This window comes from Pavona decussata, unplaced genomic scaffold (assembly GCF_977016875.1).
Source record: "Pavona decussata unplaced genomic scaffold, jaPavDecu1.1 SCAFFOLD_233, whole genome shotgun sequence".
In the NCBI taxonomy this organism is placed as follows: Eukaryota; Metazoa; Cnidaria; class Anthozoa; order Scleractinia; family Agariciidae; genus Pavona; species Pavona decussata.
This window is the reverse complement of record NW_028145638.1, coordinates 1250660-1271190: the sequence shown is the minus strand read 5'-3', so window position 1 is coordinate 1271190 and position 20531 is coordinate 1250660. Positions and strand designations below refer to the sequence as shown.

Here is a 20531-nt window from a genome sequence, read left to right as displayed (position 1 = left end):
CCCGCTGGCGGACTGTTGGCTCACTGTTGAAACCATTTGAACAGTCTCTACACAACAGTTACTTCACTTTTAACATTTGGCGAACATTCATTCAACTTTTGTTAAATTAATGTTGGTCAAGTGAAACCATTGAAATGGGCCTAAATTATAGTCACGTATGTTTCGGTTATCAACATAATTCTTAACTAAAGGTAATTTGGCCCCACCAGTGGCCAATTTAACTTTAGTTGTCAACTTTGTTGATAATCAAACATTTGTTTCTACTCCCCACAAACACAGCACCACAGTTTCTTTAGAAACTAACCCTGCTATCTAAATTATACCCAGTTTGTTATTAGACCGGTTTTCAATTGAGTGTCGAAAGCAATTTCACATTTGCTTTGGTTTTGCAGTACTACCCTCTGTGATTGGTTAACAAAACTCACGCCACTTTCTTAACCAATGAGAAGCAAAACCAAAACCAATCGTGTTTTGGTCGCATGAGCAAGGGAGACAATTGTCTCCCTTGCTGGTCGCATGTGTTTTCCCGCGCTTGGCGACAGTTACATGTATTTGCTTCAAATTTTGATAATTTGACTCATAGTGTTGTTTACTAATTACATCTGTTTGCAATTGGCCAGTGAGAGTAATTGGCCATTTCCAAGTTGTTGTGAAGCTCACTATGAAAGCAAGTGAGTGCAAAACTTTTCATTTGAAAATTAGTTTTGTTTGCATGTGAATGAAAACTAATTTTCATAACAAAAACTTTGCCCCTAGCCTCGCTTTCATTATGAAGTTCAAAGCAACTCGGAATGGCCCATAGAGCGTTTTCATTCACGTGACTACCGGCCATATTGGTCTACTGAAACAAAAGAAAGCATTTACATAAATTCCCGGAGGTTTTGTTTGGGACACCAATATGGCCGCCATTTCTTTGTTTTGGGACACCAACATGGCTGCCGTGACATCATGTGAAAACACTCCATTACTTTGGTTTCGGTTTTAGGAAACTCAATAAATAATTATTGGAAACCGCTCTTTATCCCATGCCATAGAGAATGCATCCAATCCGAATGCTAGAAACCCATTGCATATTCTGCGGTATGCAATGGGTAGTATCCCACGAAAAGAATTCCGGCGTTCCTCGCGGCCTACAAATTTTTCCCGCCAAAAGATCGATTGAAGAGCCTGCGACAGGTCAAAATTTTCATTCAGAAAAAATTACTGTCAACAACTAAAACATGGAAGAAGAATACCCCAGTTTTGATCTATATTTTGAATTCCTGGAACCAGACGTTGAACAGGAAAGTTAATTCAGTGAGTGGCATGGGATAAATTAGTTACGCAGTGATTTCTCGTATACAGCTGTTTCGACAAAGGTTGTTCAAAAAAGCGTAAAAGCGTACGCGGCAATGCCCAAACATAGTCTGGGAAATAGCCAATAAATTTCAATAAAAGCTCAGAATCCATAATTCCTCGACCGTACAACGAGGACTTGAAATGGTGGGCAATATGGATTTTGAGCTTTAGTTTAATTTCGGGGGGGTATTTCCCAGACTACCTTGCGCTATTGTCGCGTGCGCTTTTACGCTTTTTTGGACAACCTTGGTCGAAACAGCTATACACACTCGCCTTTTCACTCGTGGGATATTCCACGGTATATACCACTAGAAAGCACTGCATAACTTGCATGTTTATCACTCTCCGCTACAAATACAACTTGCGAAGTAATATAGAGCTCTTTTCAAACGAGTGTTGAAAGTAATATATGGCTCCTTTGCTTTGGTTTTGTATTACTATGCTCTTTCATTGGTTGAAAAAACTCCCGCCAATTTGCCAACCAATGAGAATTACAGTAAAGCCTAACCCAATCGTGACTTGCTCGCACGCGTTTTCCCGCGCTTAACGCTGTTTACATGTATTTGCTTCGAATTTTGATTGGTTCAATGCATCGTTTGTGTTTGTTGTGATTGGCCAGAGTAAATACTTTGGTTTTGGTTTTACGACACTCAATTGAAAACCGCTTTAATGTACGGAGAGCTCTTGAATCGGTGTACTCAGACTATTACCCCATGGGATCTTCATATTTCGATTTTTGCAGCACAGAATCACTTGAGCGGTTTTATATTAGTAATGAAATTTTATTTCTCTTTCACGCAATCCTGTAATCATTATGATACTTTTTAACCAAATATAGCCAAACTCCATTCAAAATTTATGCCAAGCTGTTTTATTCTGAAGGAATAATGTGTCACGGGGTAAGATTAGTGTTTTCAGCCCTGTTTGAAAATCGGATCACTCTATCGACGTTTAAATGAAAAAACTGACCATAAAATGTAACTTTGTTATCAATTAAAATCTACTTTATCTTCATACATCCTCAAATGCTGCTAACTACAGAGCTTTGAAGTTCTTATTTTTGACACAACTCGGTAGGTGTGAATGATAAACGATTCAAGAGATGAACCAAAGTAAACAACAACTTTTTAAAAGGTTAGGTTATTCGGTTCTATTTTTTGAAAATTTGACGCCGTCGCTAATTTTCCGGTTGCAGCGTTTAGGTCTCAAACGGTTTATTTCCGTGGATATCTGTGCGGAAGGCCTTACCTGTAATAGCCTCAGGAATTGGGATTTAGTTCTTTAGAAAAGAAATTTAAAGCGAAGAGAAGTCAGCTAGCATTTTAGTAAAGCCAGCAACAGCTAGTACGTTTGGGGAATAAGATTCGGTCCCCTAAAATTTTCAGCAACTTAAATTTTTTGAAGCTATTAAGGACGGTACCTCCTAATACAGAAGTATGGGCCTTTTGCACTAAATCCGCCATACTGGGTGGCAAAAAAGCGTGTCATCCTTCACTGGGACATCAAGAATAAACGAAAGTCAAGCTTGACAGGTCGGTTACGGGCATTTTTTTTAATCTAGAGATAATTAAGAAACGCTTTTTCTAAAAATCAGTAAAATACAAAGCGATGTATGGCGTTTTTTTCCCTAAATTGCAGTTTTATTATTTCTGAAAAATGCATGGTTACCCCCAGAGAACAAAGAAGACAACAGTTTAAATAGTTCTTTCTGAAAAAAATGGCCCAATTATTCGAAAACAAATTCCCGAGTAATGTACGAGGATTCACGTGCAAAGCCACTCCCCCGACTGCACTCATTTACATTGCGTTGCTACTAGTAATTAACGGAATGGACCAATCAGATTAGAGATTAAAATGCATGGAGCCCGTGCGCTGAAACTCGTTTTAATTTATTCGCATTTGACTTTTTTGCTGCCATGCTCGCTGGCCATGGGTTACAGTAAACAGCAACATGTTAACCTTCGTTTGCTAGAATATCGATGGAAACAGCAGTAAAACACACTGAATTCAGCAGCACGTTTAAAGACTAGCACAGAACAAGGGGCAGGTTAGTTCCAGCCGCGTTCTCGTTTAAGAATTTCGCGCCATTTCGGCATTTTCCCTCACACTTGCATGTCAAAGATAAGCTTATATAGTCAGCAGTTTACTTCATATCTGTGAATGTTTGTGTTTTCTGTCTTTCAGTTTGTTGAGTTCAGTTTTTCACCGCAACCTTTCTTGTGGACATCTGTATTCCTGAATTTATTACTTATTCTTTACAGAAATTCCCAGGGCAAGCGTAAAAATTCATAGCTTAATTTGCTGTTCGAAGGACGGACGTTGTCAGATCAGCACTTTTGTGCGAACGACAACACGTGGCTCCTTTTAAAGGAATCGAAATTTAAGAGGTTAGTCTTGTGCTTATAATACACCTAAATTGAAGAAATAAGTTTGGTCTCATTGCTTTTACGTCCTTCGAATATGCAATAAATGTTGCAACTACAAGCTGCAGGAACAGTGTGCATGCATCTTTTTAATAACAGCGCCTCCGAATAGAGGCATTTTTGCGCGGTTTATGACTATGCGGGGAAAGTAGATCTTAGCAAGGAAAATAAGCGATTTTCACGTTAAAGTTATCTTACTACAACCACCAGAATGCTCTTCGTTTTTCCTTTCGTATATATTTAAATTTTGTAATCCGAGTGAATTTTTAGATAACAATGGGGGCTTCACACTAGAGCTTGTAAGTATAATCTAAGTGCACTTGAAACCTACTTTGAGTGTGAAGGGGTAAAACCTACCAACTTGAACTTTACTTAGTGACCATGGAAACGTTCGTAGTTCAAAGAAGCCGAAGTACGCCGCCAAGTATGGCCAACACCACACTTGAGAACGTACTTGACCAATAGGGAAAGGGAAACCAATTGAAAGCCACGTGCTGCGGTGCCAGGACAGATAAACATTTTGCCGTGAACTAAAATTAATTTTTAAAAAAAATCAAAATGGATGGTTGGAGATACGCCTCGCAGTTTGAGGACTCCATGGAACAGTCTTTTTTGTAAGTAAACATAAAAAAGAAGGAAAAGCCGATTTAAACTTACGATCTTATTTGAATTTCATCTTTACGGACAGCCTGAACCATCGATTTTCAGTTCAGAAGATGTCGCCTGTTCTTTTGTTTTGTCGCCAAGTACTCGTAAACAATGAAGTACCTATGCATTTCCTGTAATGTTAAAACTCTCTGAGTTAAAATTAAAGACAAAATAAAGAGTAAACAACACAAAACGTTTTTCCGTTGTAAAGGCTTCATGATTTTCCGGCGAGCAGTCGCATTTCTGATTTTACCGCGAACGATGATTGACAGCTTGTGCTTCAAGTATACTTTGTCACCAGGTGTGAAGCCAAGTTTTCTAAAGTGCGACTTGAGATTTTCAAGTGCACTTGAATCAAGTGCTTACTTGAAACTAACTTAGCTTGTAGTGTGAAGCCAACAATTTTGCCGTGAACTAAAATCAATCCAAAAAAAATCAAAATGGATGGCTGGAGATACGCCTCGCAGTTTGAGGACTCCGCGCACCAAATCACACAAAGCGTTGGACGAGTCACGCGAAAACGCATTTTCCAAAGCGGATCCATGTCGCAGTTAGCTAAAAGCAGTCTAAACTAATTTTGTGGACGAAGCCATGCCGAAAACCACGTTGCTGAACCATTCTCGACAAATACAAAAGATGTCGCCTGTTCTTTTGTTTTGTTGCCAAGTACTCGTAAACAATGAAGTACCTATGCATTTCCTGTAATGTTAAAACTCTCTGAGTTGAAATTAAAGACAAAATAAAGAGTAAACAACATAAAACGTTTTTCCGTTGCAAAGGCTCCATGATTTTCCGGCGAGCAATCGCATTTCTGATTTTACCGCGAAAGCTGATTGACAGCTTGTGCTTCAAGTGTATACTTTGTCACCAGGTATGAAGCCAAGTTTTCTAAAGTGAGACATGAGATTTTCAAGTGCACTTGAATCAAGTGCTTGCTTGAAACTAACTTAGCTTGTAGTGTGAAGCCAACAAATATCCCTAATTTGCGAGAGAAAACACCAAACCATTGTGAAATGACCTGTTTGAATCCAAAAGGAAAATTGAGGCTAACCACGCCTTTTTCAGAGATAACCAACAATAACTACAAAAAGCGTAAAAACACACACCAATTTTTGGTATCTTTTTTCCAAATTGAAGCTTTCATTGTCTACAAAAAATGTGTGGTTGTCCCCTGTTTTCCTTTTCGATTACAATAGCCGTTGATAAGATCTTATTCCCGCACAGTCATATGCCGCGCAAACGCAGACCACCTCGAGGTGCGCAGAACGTATGCGCAGTAGCAGAAGAACGCACCGTCCTTAAACATATAAACTGTGTACGAGGTGACTTTGTTATTGAGAATTGGCCTGGAAATTTCAGTGGATGTAAAAACGGTAACGTCATGTTGGCCTGAATAGGCTCATGGATTGACATGTCTGCTGATGATATGGTAATAATGTATTGAAATTTTGTTTTCCTCTTTTATTTTTAGTGTTTTTTGAGACTCCTGCGGAGTAGACATTACAGCAATATATCCTTGGCTCCAAAGAATCCAGTGTCACAGCACACCCAATGGTCTTCCCAGACCCACAGCTTCAACCCATACCACAGCACGCCCACCAAGTTGCCAGCTGCAGAACCATAGCCAGTACTCCCAGTTGACAGCCTAAAAAACATCGTTCCCCATTCGCCAGTCGTTCGTCCAATCACTTCAGACAACCTTCAGCGTCGCCTCAACCAATCAAGGCAAAGAAAACATCTTCAATATGGGCAGGAGCCCATTGGTCAGTCTCTTCCTTGTGGGGTTGGGAATGGGGGGTAAATAAGAGCTCTGGATGAACCTTACAAAGCACACTTATGCACACATGTTCGGCCAGAAGTCAGCGGACTTCTTATTCGGCTTAACTTTACTAATATTAGTTAGTGGGTCCCCTGGGTTGGGATGGGTTTTTTTTCCCCTGCCCCCTTAGGCTCCCTGTGGGTTCCTTTGCAGGTTATTCGGTTAGCTTTCGGTTGGTTTCTTGATTTCGATAAGTTTTTCCTTCAAATTATTCGCCTACTGTTCGACTCTTTCGATCGGCACATTTTTCCACGAGTTCATCAGCTTGAACTTCGATTTTTTTCGGTAACATCTCGGCATCGTCATCGTCGTATTCGGTCTCCCGCTTTGTTGCGCGAAATTCAGTTGATCTATCACGTTTCACTTGACAGTCAAAACGCTGTTTAAGTAAAGTGAGGCTTTTCATCTTAAGGTTCAACCAGACTTTAACTATAAGGCAGAATTTAGGAACTGGAGACACAAAGCCATTCAGCTACTGTAGGGAGACCTTATTTGGCCACTCCTTACAAGTTTAATGGTTTCTCTAGTTACAGGTAGATAGTTAGCCAGGCTCGCAGTTTCGACGGCTATCGTCTTTCCGTAGGCGCTTCGTAATTGGCCTAGAAAATAATCAATATGGGATTCAAGAACAAAGGCGGTAGCCTAGCGCCAAATTTGCGAGCGTAGATGAGTTTACAGGACAATCTTGACTTCTTAACCCTATTTAGGACGGCTTTTTGCTTTTTTTTTGTCTATTTTCTGTCCCTCTGGAAGCGCTCCTTTCACCTCATTTCTCCGATCTAAATAGGGTTAATAGTTAGCAGGGCATCATGGGACAATGCACACACCATAGCTTAGATATTGTAGCCTTCGAGACCAATCTACGCCGGAGAATCATCACAGCACCTGGAGCTGATCACAGGCAGTGCGACAGTTAGCAAAGATAGTACAGGAGTTTCAGGATTATAAAGTGACAGGCATTTAGAAGGCTTTTCTTGCCATGGCAGCGTGGACAATGAGACGAATACGAAAGCCAATTCGTCATAAGCGAATTAACGTATATCTGTTTCTTTGTTGATCTTGCCTCGTGGGAGGAGTCTTCTCTGTAAATGAGAAAGGCCTGCATTGCACCTTGTGGGCGAGAGAGTTTAGATCGTCTACAAATCGTAGGCGTAGGTAGTCTTCACAACTTATGGAGACTGGTGGGTTCATTGAAGAACTTCATTGGTGCTGTACTGGTACTAAATTGGTTCTGTATTGGCACTGCTTTGGTGCCGGCTGGTCGAAGAAAGAAGACCAAGGATCATCTTTGCGCCAAAGGTAAGCTTAGGTAGCTAAGGCAGTCAGTGAAAGTAGACGAGGTAGTTGCCAAGACGGCGATGGAAGAAGACGACGAACCAAGGATTCGAAACCGAATATGGTAAATACTGAACAAATCTTTTTGCACTATGAAAGTTTTTGGCATCCACCAAATGTTTGATAAGTTGCGACGGAATGGCAAAAGAAAAAGACTCAGATCCACCAGTAGTCTGTAGTCTGTAGTCAATCTGTAGTCAAACTACGTTCTTGTGCAAATGGTTTGTTACTCGGATTACGAAGCAGAGTGTAGACACTGAAGATAGCATGTAGCAGTGATAACTTAATCACAGCTGTTTTAACTTACGTTGCAGGGAAAGCTTCATGGTTGGCGTGCGAGAAAACACGATTAAAACTAAATTTTTATGGAAGGGAAAAAATTTTCATAGTATTGAGGCTTGTTAGAGTTTTTAAGAGGGTTACAATCTATGCTTGCCGCCTCACTGAAGCTAGCTTTCACCAACGTTTGTTAAAGCTGCGATATTGTTTTCGTTTTCGCGATGGCGGAATTTGGATACGACCACTGCAATTTAAATCTCAAAATTTGAAGTAGGGAGCAACCTGAGCTTTATCGCGAAGTGGGAGGACAAGACCTCAGGCAGTTTCATAAATTCAGCCACAGGGAGCTTATTGGCAAAAATTGGACTCCGGTAGTTGTATTCGAATGAAGCCGTCGTGAAAACGTGGTTATGGCCGGCCGGCACCCGTCCCAGGTAAGACCCGCTTTGTCGTCTATTCAAGCCGAGCATCCGCACCGCCTGCGCTCTAACTACGACAGGAGATTGCAAAAACCATGGTGGATCTCCCAAGAAGGTAGCTAGGGCACCGCTATACCCTGGCATGAGGTATGTGGGTTAACCACGTGATACAGCAACGAAGCTGTATCACGCTGGAAGATAACATCAATTTCCAATCATTGCTGAAATCGTACTTAATTGGAATATTCTCGAAACGTATCGTCTCAGAAAGCAGGGGTTGGAATTCATGTTATCTGCTATAAAAGGTCCGGATTTCTGCTCGACATTTCGAAACTTTCGCTTTGATTCGTTCCTTTGTTTCGGCTTTTCGTTATTCGGCTTTCGGCTTTCGGCTTCGTGCACAGTCCCTGTGCTGTATGTGCAAGCTTGGTATTGACTGTCTCGATAGCAAGCCCCAGCTGATCCCTGCATAACGTCCAGGGGCCCTGGGGTGTTCCATTTACTCGGGGTGTCTAGTTTTACGGACACAAGAGCACTCTTTGGTTTTCCTGGACGCTAAATTTTCATGTAGGAGCGCACCCTATGCTATATTTCATTTAGGTCCTGTGGCTTAATTAACATTACTTTAAAAAGGTGTAACTAATACACGTAGAGAAATAAAAAAAAAAAATAAGAATACTGTGTCTTGTGTCTTTATTCACATAGCGACTGCTTAACTCAACGATACTCAGCTGACTCATCCAGCGCAGCGATTTTATTTCAGGCACTATTAATACTTTAAGAAATGTGTAACTAATACACGTAGAGAAATAAAAAATAAAAATACTGCGTCTTGTGTCTTTATTCACATAGCGACTACTTATTATAACTAAACGATACTAACGCAGAGATTTTATTTCAGGCAAAATACTTTAAGAAATGTGTAACTAATACACGTAGAGAAATAAAAAATAAAAATACTGTGTCTTGTGTCTTTATTCACATATCGACTACTTATTTACTAAACGATACTAACGCAGAGATTTTATTTCAGATACAATACTTTAAGAAATGTGTAACTAATACATGTAGGGAAATAAAACTTAAAAATACTGTGTCTTGTGTCTTTATTCACATATCGACTACTTAACGATACTAACGCCTAGATTTTATTTCAGGTACAATACTTTAAGAAATGTGTAACTAAAACACGTAAAGAAATAAAAATTAAAAATATTGTGTCTTGTGTCTTTATTCACCGGCATATCGACCACTTAACTAAACAATACTAACGCAGAGATTTTATTTCAGGCGCAATACTTTAAGAAATGTGTAACTAATACACGTAGAGAAATAAAAATAAAAGTTACTGTGTCTTGTGTATTTTTCTGCGTCTTGTGTCTTTATTCACATGGCGACTACTTAACTAAACAATACTAACGCAGCGTTTTTATTTCAGGCAAAATACTAACCCAATGATTCGATTTCAGCCGGAAACAAACGACGATTTTTTTTCTTCAAAAGAATCAATGTCTTTTTTTGGCGGCAACAGCCTCGACGACATTCAAAGGATGCACTTTGATTTGCGGCTTTTCTAAGTGAATATCACATGAATGTAAAAGGCACAAAATGTTGCTTTCTTTCTTAAATAAAAGTTTGGAAAACATACACAAGACTGAATGCCTGTTTCATTCTTGTCCATTGTGGTTTATTAGGCTACTAACGTTTTCGTTTCAGGCCGAAAATTCGAACGGTGACGCAACATTACGTACAGCAACGTTTCAAATCATCTGGATTTTTAGAGGTCTGCAATTTTTTTTGTCACTTTGCAGCTGTCTCTACTTGCTGAAGCTTCCAAAGATGTCAAGATTTTTTTCTCTTTTTTGGAATGCGAAATGAAGACGCATTTTAAAGTCCACTTACGGCGGTCAGATGGATCAGGCGGAAACAAACGATGATTGGCTTCAAAAGAATCAACGTCTCTTTCCGGCGGCAACAACCTCGACGACATTCAACGGATGCACTTTGATTTGCGACTTTTCTGATATAAGTGAATATCACATGAATGTAAAAGGCACAAAACGGTGCTTTCTTTCTTAAAATAAAAGTTTAATTTGAATAACATATCCAAGACTGAATGACTTTTCATTCGTGTCCTTTGTGGTTTATTAGCCGCTACTAACGTTAGTTTCAGGCCGAAAATTCGAATGGTGGCGCAACATTACACTAGTAACGTTTCAAATCACCTGAATTTTCAGACGGAGACTTTAGAGGACTTCATTTATTTTTGTCACTTCGCAGCTCACGGTCTCTACTTGCTGACACTACCAAAGACGTCCCAAGATTATTCTTTTTTCTTTTTTTTGGAATGCGAAATCAAGACGCATTTTGTCCACTTACGGCAATCAGATTGATCACCAAGTTCCTCCGAAAGCAGAATGCAGTGAAGAAGACGCCTGAAACTGATAGAAACGTGTTTTTACTGACCTAGCTATTCACGGGAAATCGATCAGGTAGATGGGATAGATACATGACGTCATAGCTGTCCACATTTGGAGGTCTTCCATGCATGCCATTACGTCCATGAACTGTCCTTCAGACAGCTGCGCCCTGAAGCTGACAGCTCACTAGTTTTTGTCGTTTGTGGCTTGCATCCGTCGTGGTCGAAGAAGGTTATAATCCACAGCATCAACGCGAGAGGTACGCCAGATTTTTTTTCTTTGTTCTAACAAATGATACTCTGTACTTTTTCAGTTCCTGTTGGGCGGGGCGCATGTTGTCAACAGCTACTCTTTGGACCTCTCTTTAATCAAGAAAAACCGCAACTCAGAGATGGCTTTAGAACATGCACAGAAACTGTAAGTATAACAAACGTACGGTTTTCAAGAGTGGGGCGTTACACTGGAATGGTTGACAAGTCACCCATCAGTTCTACTGTATGCAGGCCAAAAGCCACAATGACTAATTTGTGGCTTCAATGGGATTCAAACCCAAAGGCCTCAGCGGTGTGAGGGAAGAGCTAGATTTGAAGCAGGTCGGTAGTTCAGAAAAAATTCAGTGCCTTCATGATGGATTCAAACCCAGTCAGTGAACGCAGCTCGGAAGCTGAGAATAATTATATTCTGTAGTTTCAATCCGAATGGGATTCTAACCTAGTCGGTGACCTCAGTAGTTTGTTATTGTCAGTTGAACATATGATGCGGGTCGAAAGCTCAGAACAGCTGATTTCCGTAACTTCAATCACGTGGGGTGTCAACGCAGTTGATCTCTCTGATATTGATTCTTTTTAATTTGCTGCTAATTGTGCTGTGTTATGTATGATATTGAAAGCAGGTCGATCAACAGTCCAAGAAAGATCCGGTGAGGTCTCAATCAGATTTATGTGGTAACTGTTTGATTTCCTCCTATTTGTTCACGAGAATTCAAACCCAATCTACCTTTCTATTTCTGATTCACCTTTCTGTTTACCGTGTTATGTTATTGAAGGCATTTGAGGGTCGCAGAAGTCTCGACCATTGTTTGTGGTCTCTATGGATCCAAACGGCCAGCTTGAGCAAACAGGTTAAACATGCTTTAAACAGGTTAGTCCATGGAGCAGGATTCAAACCTGTAACCCAATATGTAGTCTCCATTAGAGCTAAAGATCTAATTTTGCCGCTCGAACCTTACGAGTAGAAGTGTAATAGGTACTTTTATTTTTGTTAAATTGAACTTTTGAGCAGAATTTTTCAGGACGTTCCAGACATAGTGTCCAAATTTCCTGCCAGTCCTGTGAACAGCAATGTGCCGCTCTTGGCTTTATGGTGTTTCAGCTGCAATTCAAGCTGACTGTTAGCATCCAGACATGCAACAGTGGACTTTTGGAAGGGGTGAGACAGAAGCAGGAAGCAAAACACGCTTTGATCGTGGTACCAGTGAAATTTCTATTGATTACGTGCATTCAGTTGTGTTTCAGTGTAGGACACAGAGCCACTAACCACGGTAGTGTAATGAGCGAACTGCCTGGAAACTAGCTTGTTTGGTGTAGCCAAGTATACTTCGACTATACATCAACCCCACGCATTTTACATTTCTAACATATGCATGCCGATAAAACTCTAAGGTGTATGATTTGCTGTAGAACTGTTTCTGTGTTGTTCAGTGTTGTGCAAAATGATTGTTCCCAATTTTGAGGAGCCGCATCTCTTACGGATAATTTCCAATAGTAATTAAGTTCAACTTGTTGATTCAATTGCCCTTTGCAGCTAACGGTCACATGGTACAAAATGCACCATGCTGAAGAGCAAGCTATGCACTGGGACATCCAAAACAAAGCGACTTCATCCAGTAAAACTTGAATGTTCTTTGTTTTGGATGTCCCAAAGCGTTGCTTTCTCTCCAGTATGGTGGATTTTGTACCATGTGGCCGTTAGCTGCAAATGGCCCCTTATTGGCCAGCTCTCTGAACAGGAAGATTGAAAAGACTTGAGAATGGTCGGAAAACTCATTATTTTCTTCATTTCCTGTACCTTTCAGGGCCTGAATCAGATGTTGATCCTGACTGCAAGACATCATATTACCTGTTCTGCTGGTGACTTCAACGCCACTACTGTTAGTCTTCCAAGCTTAGGTTAGTGATTTCTCTTTTATGTGCTTTCGTAAGCTATTTAGACAACAAACCATTAAGTCCACCAAAGTGCTGGTGAATTTCAAAAGAAGACACATTTGTGATGGTCTTGTTTCTTTTTAAGTGCTTTATATGCTTCATGAAAACGCGGTCTGAGTTGAAGCATTGACGTTTCAGTGGTAAAATTTCACGGTTTTTTCGTGCGTTAGAAATAGGGACGTGACGTCGTTGTTGTTGATCTGCAAGCTAATTAACTGATTTGTTTTTGTCTAATTCCTTGCAGAAGAACCTATCTCAGCGTGCTGTATGTCTCTATGATGCAAATCATCACAGCATACACAACGTGAAAAGCTTTTGCGTTTTAAGAGGTACGCGCGATACCAGCTTTCTCATTTTGATTCCGACGTTTCCATAGTGATATAAACAATGCTTGTTCTTGCACACGCTAAGGAGAGCTGTATCATTGCTAACCACGGGATTTCAAGCGCTTCTTGTTCAAGTTTTGTGATTCAAAGCTCTGTTGTTGCACTATAAGAGAGATTTAGCTTGATGACGTTTACGCCAAACGACAGAAGTGACCCTACGTGACCATGTTTATCCTTCATTTGCCGCTCGCTGTTTTCAGTTTCTCAGTAAAATTGAGTAATTTTTTGTTAGCATCGAAGACCAAAATTATTTTGCGCTATTGACATTTATGTATTCATTTTATTCAAGAAAACATAAACGCGAAGCTCACTTTTGCTGTTTGCCGTAAACGCGATTCTAAAATATCACTGTTGTCGTTTCTTTCTGAAATAGGAAATAGCCGACTTGTAGTGTTAATCTCTTAGCACTTCCGCTGATTGCCTACACTCATTTTTTTTTTATAAGGACGTCTAATTTTGGGGCTGAGGCTGGTAGTTCTTCATTTTTTTTTTGGCCAATTTGAGCCTGAAGTGTTCTTAAGTTACCTGTTATAGAATTTCAATAAACTATACGCGCACGTGACCCAAGACACCTATATAAAAAGACCAATATAATATGTGCCGTAATGTGGTGTCATATTAATTGCTTGTGACATGCTCTGTCATGTTGCTTATACGTGCTCTAGTGCTGGGTAAAAGATGTCGCGGCAGCCAACTCTCGGTAAATTTGGCTTTACGAAAAGTATCATCAAAATAAAAATGTTCTTAACTGACTCTCAGCCTGGGTAATGTTCTTGGTATGGGTTAGTATACTCTTAAATTTTAGTTAATCTCAGCCTCAACGTTCTTATTATAAAAAAGAGTGTATTCATTATTACTCCCTTACAGAAGTAGTGAACACAACAAAATGTATTTTCCTCATGACCCTCGCCATCCGCCCGACAGCAGTCAGAACTGAAGTCTAGAACCACTTTATTGTTTACGCGTCTTCCAAGAGGTAAGCAACTGAATTTCATGGTTTGATTCCATGAATGCTCGACATCCAATTTCTCCTTGTAATTAATCTACAGATTGTTAAGACGACTAACGTCGAGTAACAGGCTTACATGATACATATCAAATGAATTACCAGAAAGAAATTGTCTAGAAAAACCATTGATCGTGTGAAAAGCAGGAAATCCACCCAAATTGGGATATCTGTTACTGCAAGAAGAGAAGCCACGAAAAGAAAAGTTTTTTGCTTTCTTCAAATACCAAATACAAGAGGCGAGGGACCGGGACGGGGTAACGAGGAATGAGAGACTGGGCGGCATTCAGTTAACACCGGGCAAATGTAGGGCGAGCGTGGATACGGTTATAGATCGTTATAATGTGAATGATGAAGAAAAACGTAATTAATTTCATTATTAAAGAAAATTTGTCATGTCAATATTGAGACATCGCAATCTAACTTTAGGTTTTCAATTTTTTCCTCTCAGAGAGAACTCCTTGCAGGACGTTGCTCGAACGACTACTTGGGACAAGTCAGCGAAGTCAAGTTGTCTGAAAAGGGTGGATCAGGGGGCCATGCACAGCACGTGGAAGCAGAAAATCAAGCTTTCGGTGTAAAAAACGCCAATTATAGTTAAGATGAGCACACACTGCAAAACAGTTGTATTAGTTTCGTTTGAACAGAACGCGTGCGGTCTTCAAGTGAAAGGTTCGAAAGTGAGCTACGAAGCTAGTGCGCGACAGTGCAGGCCTTCGGTGATTTGCGCCTCGAACTCGCACTTTTCTTGAGGTGTGGTTCTCCTTTTGGGGACTGCAAGAGAATAAAAGCGAACGACTGTTTTGCAGTTTTAGATAAAGTAATTTGTTGGTAAGTTATATAGATAACTGTTTTCTCCCAAAATGGTTCCGTGAGTGACCACCTAACTTCTCGGAGTGCCCAGTTATGAAAACGTTTTGCTTCGAGTTTCTCTTTTTCGTGCACTTATCATCCTGGACAGCTTAATGACTCTTGCCAAAACGATTAACGCTTAAAAAGATGCATTTGCCTGCCACTCAAGGACTTGCTAATGAGGTCTTTCCCACATATCCTTTCAAATTCCCACAACTACTCTCCCCCACCCTCCCCTCCCAGTCTTACCTCTCCTCTATTTAGTTATTATCATGATGGACATGCCTGTTTGTCCATCTCCCTTCCGCTCCCCAAATTTTTCCAACGCCTCACCCCCCCCCCCCCCTTTACGAAAACAAAGTTGTTCATGAATGATTAATACATATAAGACATGAGATCATTGTTTCATGATATTATTGGTGTGTTTTATTGTTCATGATGCCATAGATCCTTACCACTCCCACGAAAGCAAGACAAAGGGATGATTTGCGTGCGATTCCTTGTACGTTGTCTGACGAGATTTTTTATATTTTAGTTTACAAAACATTCACTTTTTCGTTAACAAAATTTAAGAGGGGAGGGGGACTTTAAATTACACAATTTAAAGGGTCAAGTGCAAAATGTCCCAGTTATTCATTTGTCATGTATGTATATTATGAATAGATGGGATGTTTTTGCACTGACACCCTCTCAATTATCGACATCTCAGAGTTGATGGTTGAGCAAAAGTCGTCCCTTTGATCTTTCATTATTCATGCTTACTGAGTTTTTAACCATTTGAAGTAAACCTGAGCCATCCATGTGCCTCTTGACATCTCCTTGAGTTGGCGCTAAATACATCTCCTTGTCTGGTTGCAAGTTAGTTTCATTGACACCTTTTACAGAATCTATGGTTTTTCACTCTAGCTATAGTTTTTGCAAAAGTTTTGTTTGGGATGATTGTGTATGGATTTTCACAAACTTATAAATTGGTGATTTAAAGACTTGTAGTCTGTTTGGATTACTTAGCTACTCTCGTCTTTTGGATTGACGACGGTCACTCACAGAGGCAAACGAAATAGCCTCTTACTAAGCCTTTCTCATGCTGAGCTTAAAATTAAAATTCAATAACGCTCTAAATCATTTTCTTGAAGTTATATTATTTTATATTAGCAACTGAATTTATGTAAACTTTATATTAAATAAAATGAATTAATTTTCACTGACCGACAGGGGAAAATATACTATATTTTGAAATTTGGGTTTAATAACGTATTGCAAAAGCAAACGCAGATTGATAAATCGTTGTTTTTTGACCTTAGAATTTACCTTGAGTCACGTCAGAAATTGTTTTCAAACAAGTCACGAAAAATAACTAAATTTGGCTGGGCTTGGAACATCTGAAATCTTTCCTGATCATAACATGTATAAGCACACTAACAAACTTAAGCAATAACCTACTAATGAAGGGAGATATTTTGGTGTTCCAACCAGCTAGCTGAAAAATGCTTAAGAAAGTAAAAAGTTTTGAAAAACATAAATCCAAACTCTAAGTAAGGTTTTGAGCTTTTTCAAGCTTTTGTAATTGTAACATCTAGTTGAATTTATATTTTTGGTTTTGTACCCGCCACAAACTTTGTAATTACTGCACTGTGAATACCTCGGTTAAATTGTAAATAACATAATATATATGATATTCTGTATATAGAGTGTTTTGCATGTAAAAGTAAGCCAAGAGAATACTGAAAATAAAAAAAAATCCATTATTGTCAGAGAAGGACAATTTTTTCGCCGTGGTTTTTGGTTGACAGGGTTATGCAGACTACAATATATCTAGGAGTTAGGTGACTATACAATAGACCGTATTCGTATTCTCGGTATTGAACTGGAACTAGCTTGCACACGAGGCTTATGCGGGGGAATCTTTTCACATGCAAATAGTTTCTAATATATTCCCCCGCATGAGCCTCCATTGCAAGCTCGATCCAGTTCCATACCGAGAATACGAATATGGTCTATTGCAGTTTAAAATTTAAGCTGGGATTTAGGAGATAAAATCATATTTTAAGATTACTGTTACAATTTAGGGCTTATTGCGTTCGACGTAGAAAGAACGCACTCCTAATACAGATTGGAGTAAAGATTGTATGGGACAATAAATGAATGGATCTTGGGACGCGTATCTGGCATCCCCAGCAGATTTTGCAGGGGCGAATGACATTATCCCCGACTTGGCAAAGGAGAGAGAACCTGGATCGAGATCATCGAACGCACTCCCTAATCTTTGATTATTACAAGTAGGTTTAGGATTCTAGTAAAAGGAATAGGGTAAACAGGTTTAATTTGGGTTAAAAGGCAAAATAAGAGACTTAGACTGACTTTAGACCTCGACTTGAACTTGGGATTGGTCCGTGGTCCGTAAAATTCTTTCACACAGGCTTTCGATTGTAAAAGCAAACTATAAACTAATGGGAGAAGCGGACACAATCCTTATTCGACAGAGAATTTAGTCATTACTTTAGGTTTCCGTATATAGGTCAAAGTCGACAAATATATTAATTGACAATGTAATTTAAATTCGTTTCGACCAAGTTTTACTTTTCGACGAATTGAATAAAGCAATTGCACAATTCTTTGTCCTATTTTCTCTGTGATGAGGACGGTACCTACTATTGTTACTGCGTATACGCTCTGCTCATCTCGAGATAGTCAGGTTTCCTATGGGTGGTGCCTGCTAGTACAGGGATATTTTTGCGCAGTTTAAAACTATGCGGAGAAAGCAGAACTCAGCAAGTGCTTTTGGTATCCAAAAAGAAAATTGAAGGTAACCATGCATTTATCAGAGATAATCAAGCTTTAATTTGGAAAAAACGCAATTCATTGCTTAATATTTTACTGCCCTTTAGAATAATTGTTTCCTAATTATCTCTAAAAAAAATGCGTGGTTACCCCCAATTTTCTTTTTGGATTCCGATAGCGCTTGCTAAGATCTGCTCTTCCTGTATAGTCATAAACTACGCTTAAATACTTCGGTTTTAGTAGGCACCGTCTTTATCGTGAAAGCTTTGTAAAAAAATAAAAAAGATATATATTACTTGGGATCGCGAATATCATAAGGCATAACTCTGTGGATAAACAAATTACCCGTAGAGATAAACTGCGGAGAGCTTGTTAAAACGATTATACGTCGTACATTTCTTTTTCTTCGCCCTTTTAGCAGAAACGATACCATAGCCAGGCAAGAGAAGAAGATACCCAGAGCTCTTGCACGACACACAACTTATTCTAGTAGCGCAATTTTGTAGCTATATAGGTTCTCAATTGCAAGTTTCGAAGTCAAGCATCCCAAAACGGCACTAATAACTTGGTCGTGAGGTGGAATTCCTTGCAGTGTCAATACTAGGCACAATACTCGTGGACAGTAGATCGAACGAAAAGGCCAGTGCGCATGATCATCGCCTCCCGCGAGGAGATTTTAGCGCGGGCTCGTGTTTGGCTTGCTGTACGTGAAAGAGAAGAAGTCCCACGAACCTAGTTTAATGGCCTTAGCTCCCTCGAGTCTCCTGTAGCTCAGTGGTAGAGCATTCGAACTAATAATCGGAAGGTCTTAGGTTCGACTCCTGATCGGAGCACTCGGATTTCCTTTTTCCGAGTATGCCTGTGTCACTCACTGAATAATACATCATTCTCAAGAAATAAATTAGTCGTAGTCCAATTCTAACCTACTATTTTTAATAAAAGCTAGAGAAGGTAACGACAAGTTAGAAGGTGACGATTATACCTACAGTGCAAAAAATAATAAAGAATTCGTGATATTTTCATTGACTATGCATACTGAACCCTTTTTTCTCAGGCGAGGACGCGCGTGATCTTCTCGCGCTGCGTGGATAGTCAGCGTGCCAGACACTCGAGAACGCACACGAACGAATATTCACATTCAATACTTTTCATTGCTATGAATGTTTACAACCTGATTAAAATTAAACTTGGAATATAACTTAGTATTCAATAATTAGGAAGACAAGAGTCTCCTGTGCATGCAGTAGTCCCAGCTAGACGTACTGTAAATCGGTTACTTAGCTGAAGATGGACGAACGATTCAGTTTTCCGCTTTAACTTTCGCTCTACAAGTTCAGTTCCTAATGACTGCTCAGTCTTGTTGAATTACAGCAATCTCAGTTGACAATTAACTCTGAAAACCAGACACTTTTTCTACACTGAACCAAACTAACAAGAATCAAATACACTGAATAAGTTCACTGTCTTTAGTTGAGCTTTCTAGGTAGCCTTTCTGGGTTCCGCTTTACCTCCGCAACATGGCAAACAGAAAAGCTACAATAGCTGCAACTATTCCTGCTATCTTCGCTTTGTCGCCGTCAGTCAGCGTTTGAGCTTTCTTCAAACCAATAGCCTCCACGTACATATTACAGAAATTTTGGCAGTTGTTACAAAACTTGAAGTAGCTGCCAAACTGCTTCATTACCGCCACTGCCTTTCCAATCAATTCCTCGCCTTTTGCTTCGATTGTTCCACGGTACTCCATCTTGGATTTCTTGGATTTTGACAACGATCTTGTCACGGGATAGATGTGTTTCTTGCCGTCGACTATAATAAAACCAAGCTCTACGGTGATGAAATGCTCATCATCTGTGGTGAGGACAATCGATTCGTGCGCTCCAAATTCGCTTCCCCGAATCGAGTAAACTTTGTAGGTCAGGTTTTCGTCTAGTTTAGGCAGCAAGCCTTTCTCGTCAAGATCAACCAGCTGCTCCCTGTATTCTTCCAAGTACTCTTCGGTGTCGAGCATTGGCTCTGCAAAGACGTCGGTCAAAGACATTGTGGCTTTGATTGCTTTAGAATTCCGCGGAATAAAATCTTTCAGTTGTCGTAACTTGTCTGAATGTTGACCTCGCTCTTATTCATTTAGTTGCCATTTGGCAGATAATAGTACACCTGGCGAAATCTTATTGGATAATCTTGTGCATCAAGATTTCTAAGAAGTCACAAATTTCCACTTTTTCTTGGAAAAGCGTGAATTGATTATTGCAACTGAGAGACGATTAGCTTTGTGAGAAACTGTTGATGGATGAAATGCGCAGGTCGGAAAGGTTCCATTTTTACTGAAACAAGGGTTATTCTATAGTGAATGCCTGCATACTTGCCGTCGTTTTCATTGCATTTTCAAATCGGGTTCATGTTAAAACCCAATAACTCTCGCACTTGCCATAAATGACTGAATATAAATTTCTTTTAGACATGATAAATAACGAGAAGTTTGTATGCCGTGGACCCACCAGCACTGTACCGGCGCAGCTATTAACAGCATGCGTACTCATACGGCAAGGAAGCCTTCATGTCACCTGCTATTTCAATACCTCTTAATTTCGTCGACTTTTCACTCTACGTTTCTCTAGCACTACTGC

At 39.8% G+C, this 20531-nt stretch overlaps 1 protein-coding gene and 1 long non-coding RNA gene across 2 annotated transcripts; one reads left to right on the top strand and one right to left on the bottom strand.

Annotated features, from left to right (window-relative positions):
• Window positions 1-11676: 11676 nt before the first annotated feature.
• Window positions 11677-14247, top strand: LOC146458284 (uncharacterized). The gene is made up of 4 exons (XR_014858187.1): window positions 11677-12148; window positions 12756-12849; window positions 13130-13214; window positions 14139-14247. It is a non-coding gene; the product is annotated as an uncharacterized LOC146458284 (long non-coding RNA).
• A 4571-nt stretch (window positions 14248-18818) lies between these two features.
• On the bottom strand, window positions 18819-20052 carry LOC146458283 (uncharacterized). Its single transcript, XM_085090619.1, has one exon. The coding sequence runs from the start codon at window positions 19943-19945 to the stop codon at window positions 19412-19414; it is 534 nt and encodes a 177-aa protein (XP_084946745.1). The 5' UTR covers window positions 19946-20052; the 3' UTR covers window positions 18819-19411.
• Between the last annotated feature and the right edge of the window lie 479 nt (window positions 20053-20531).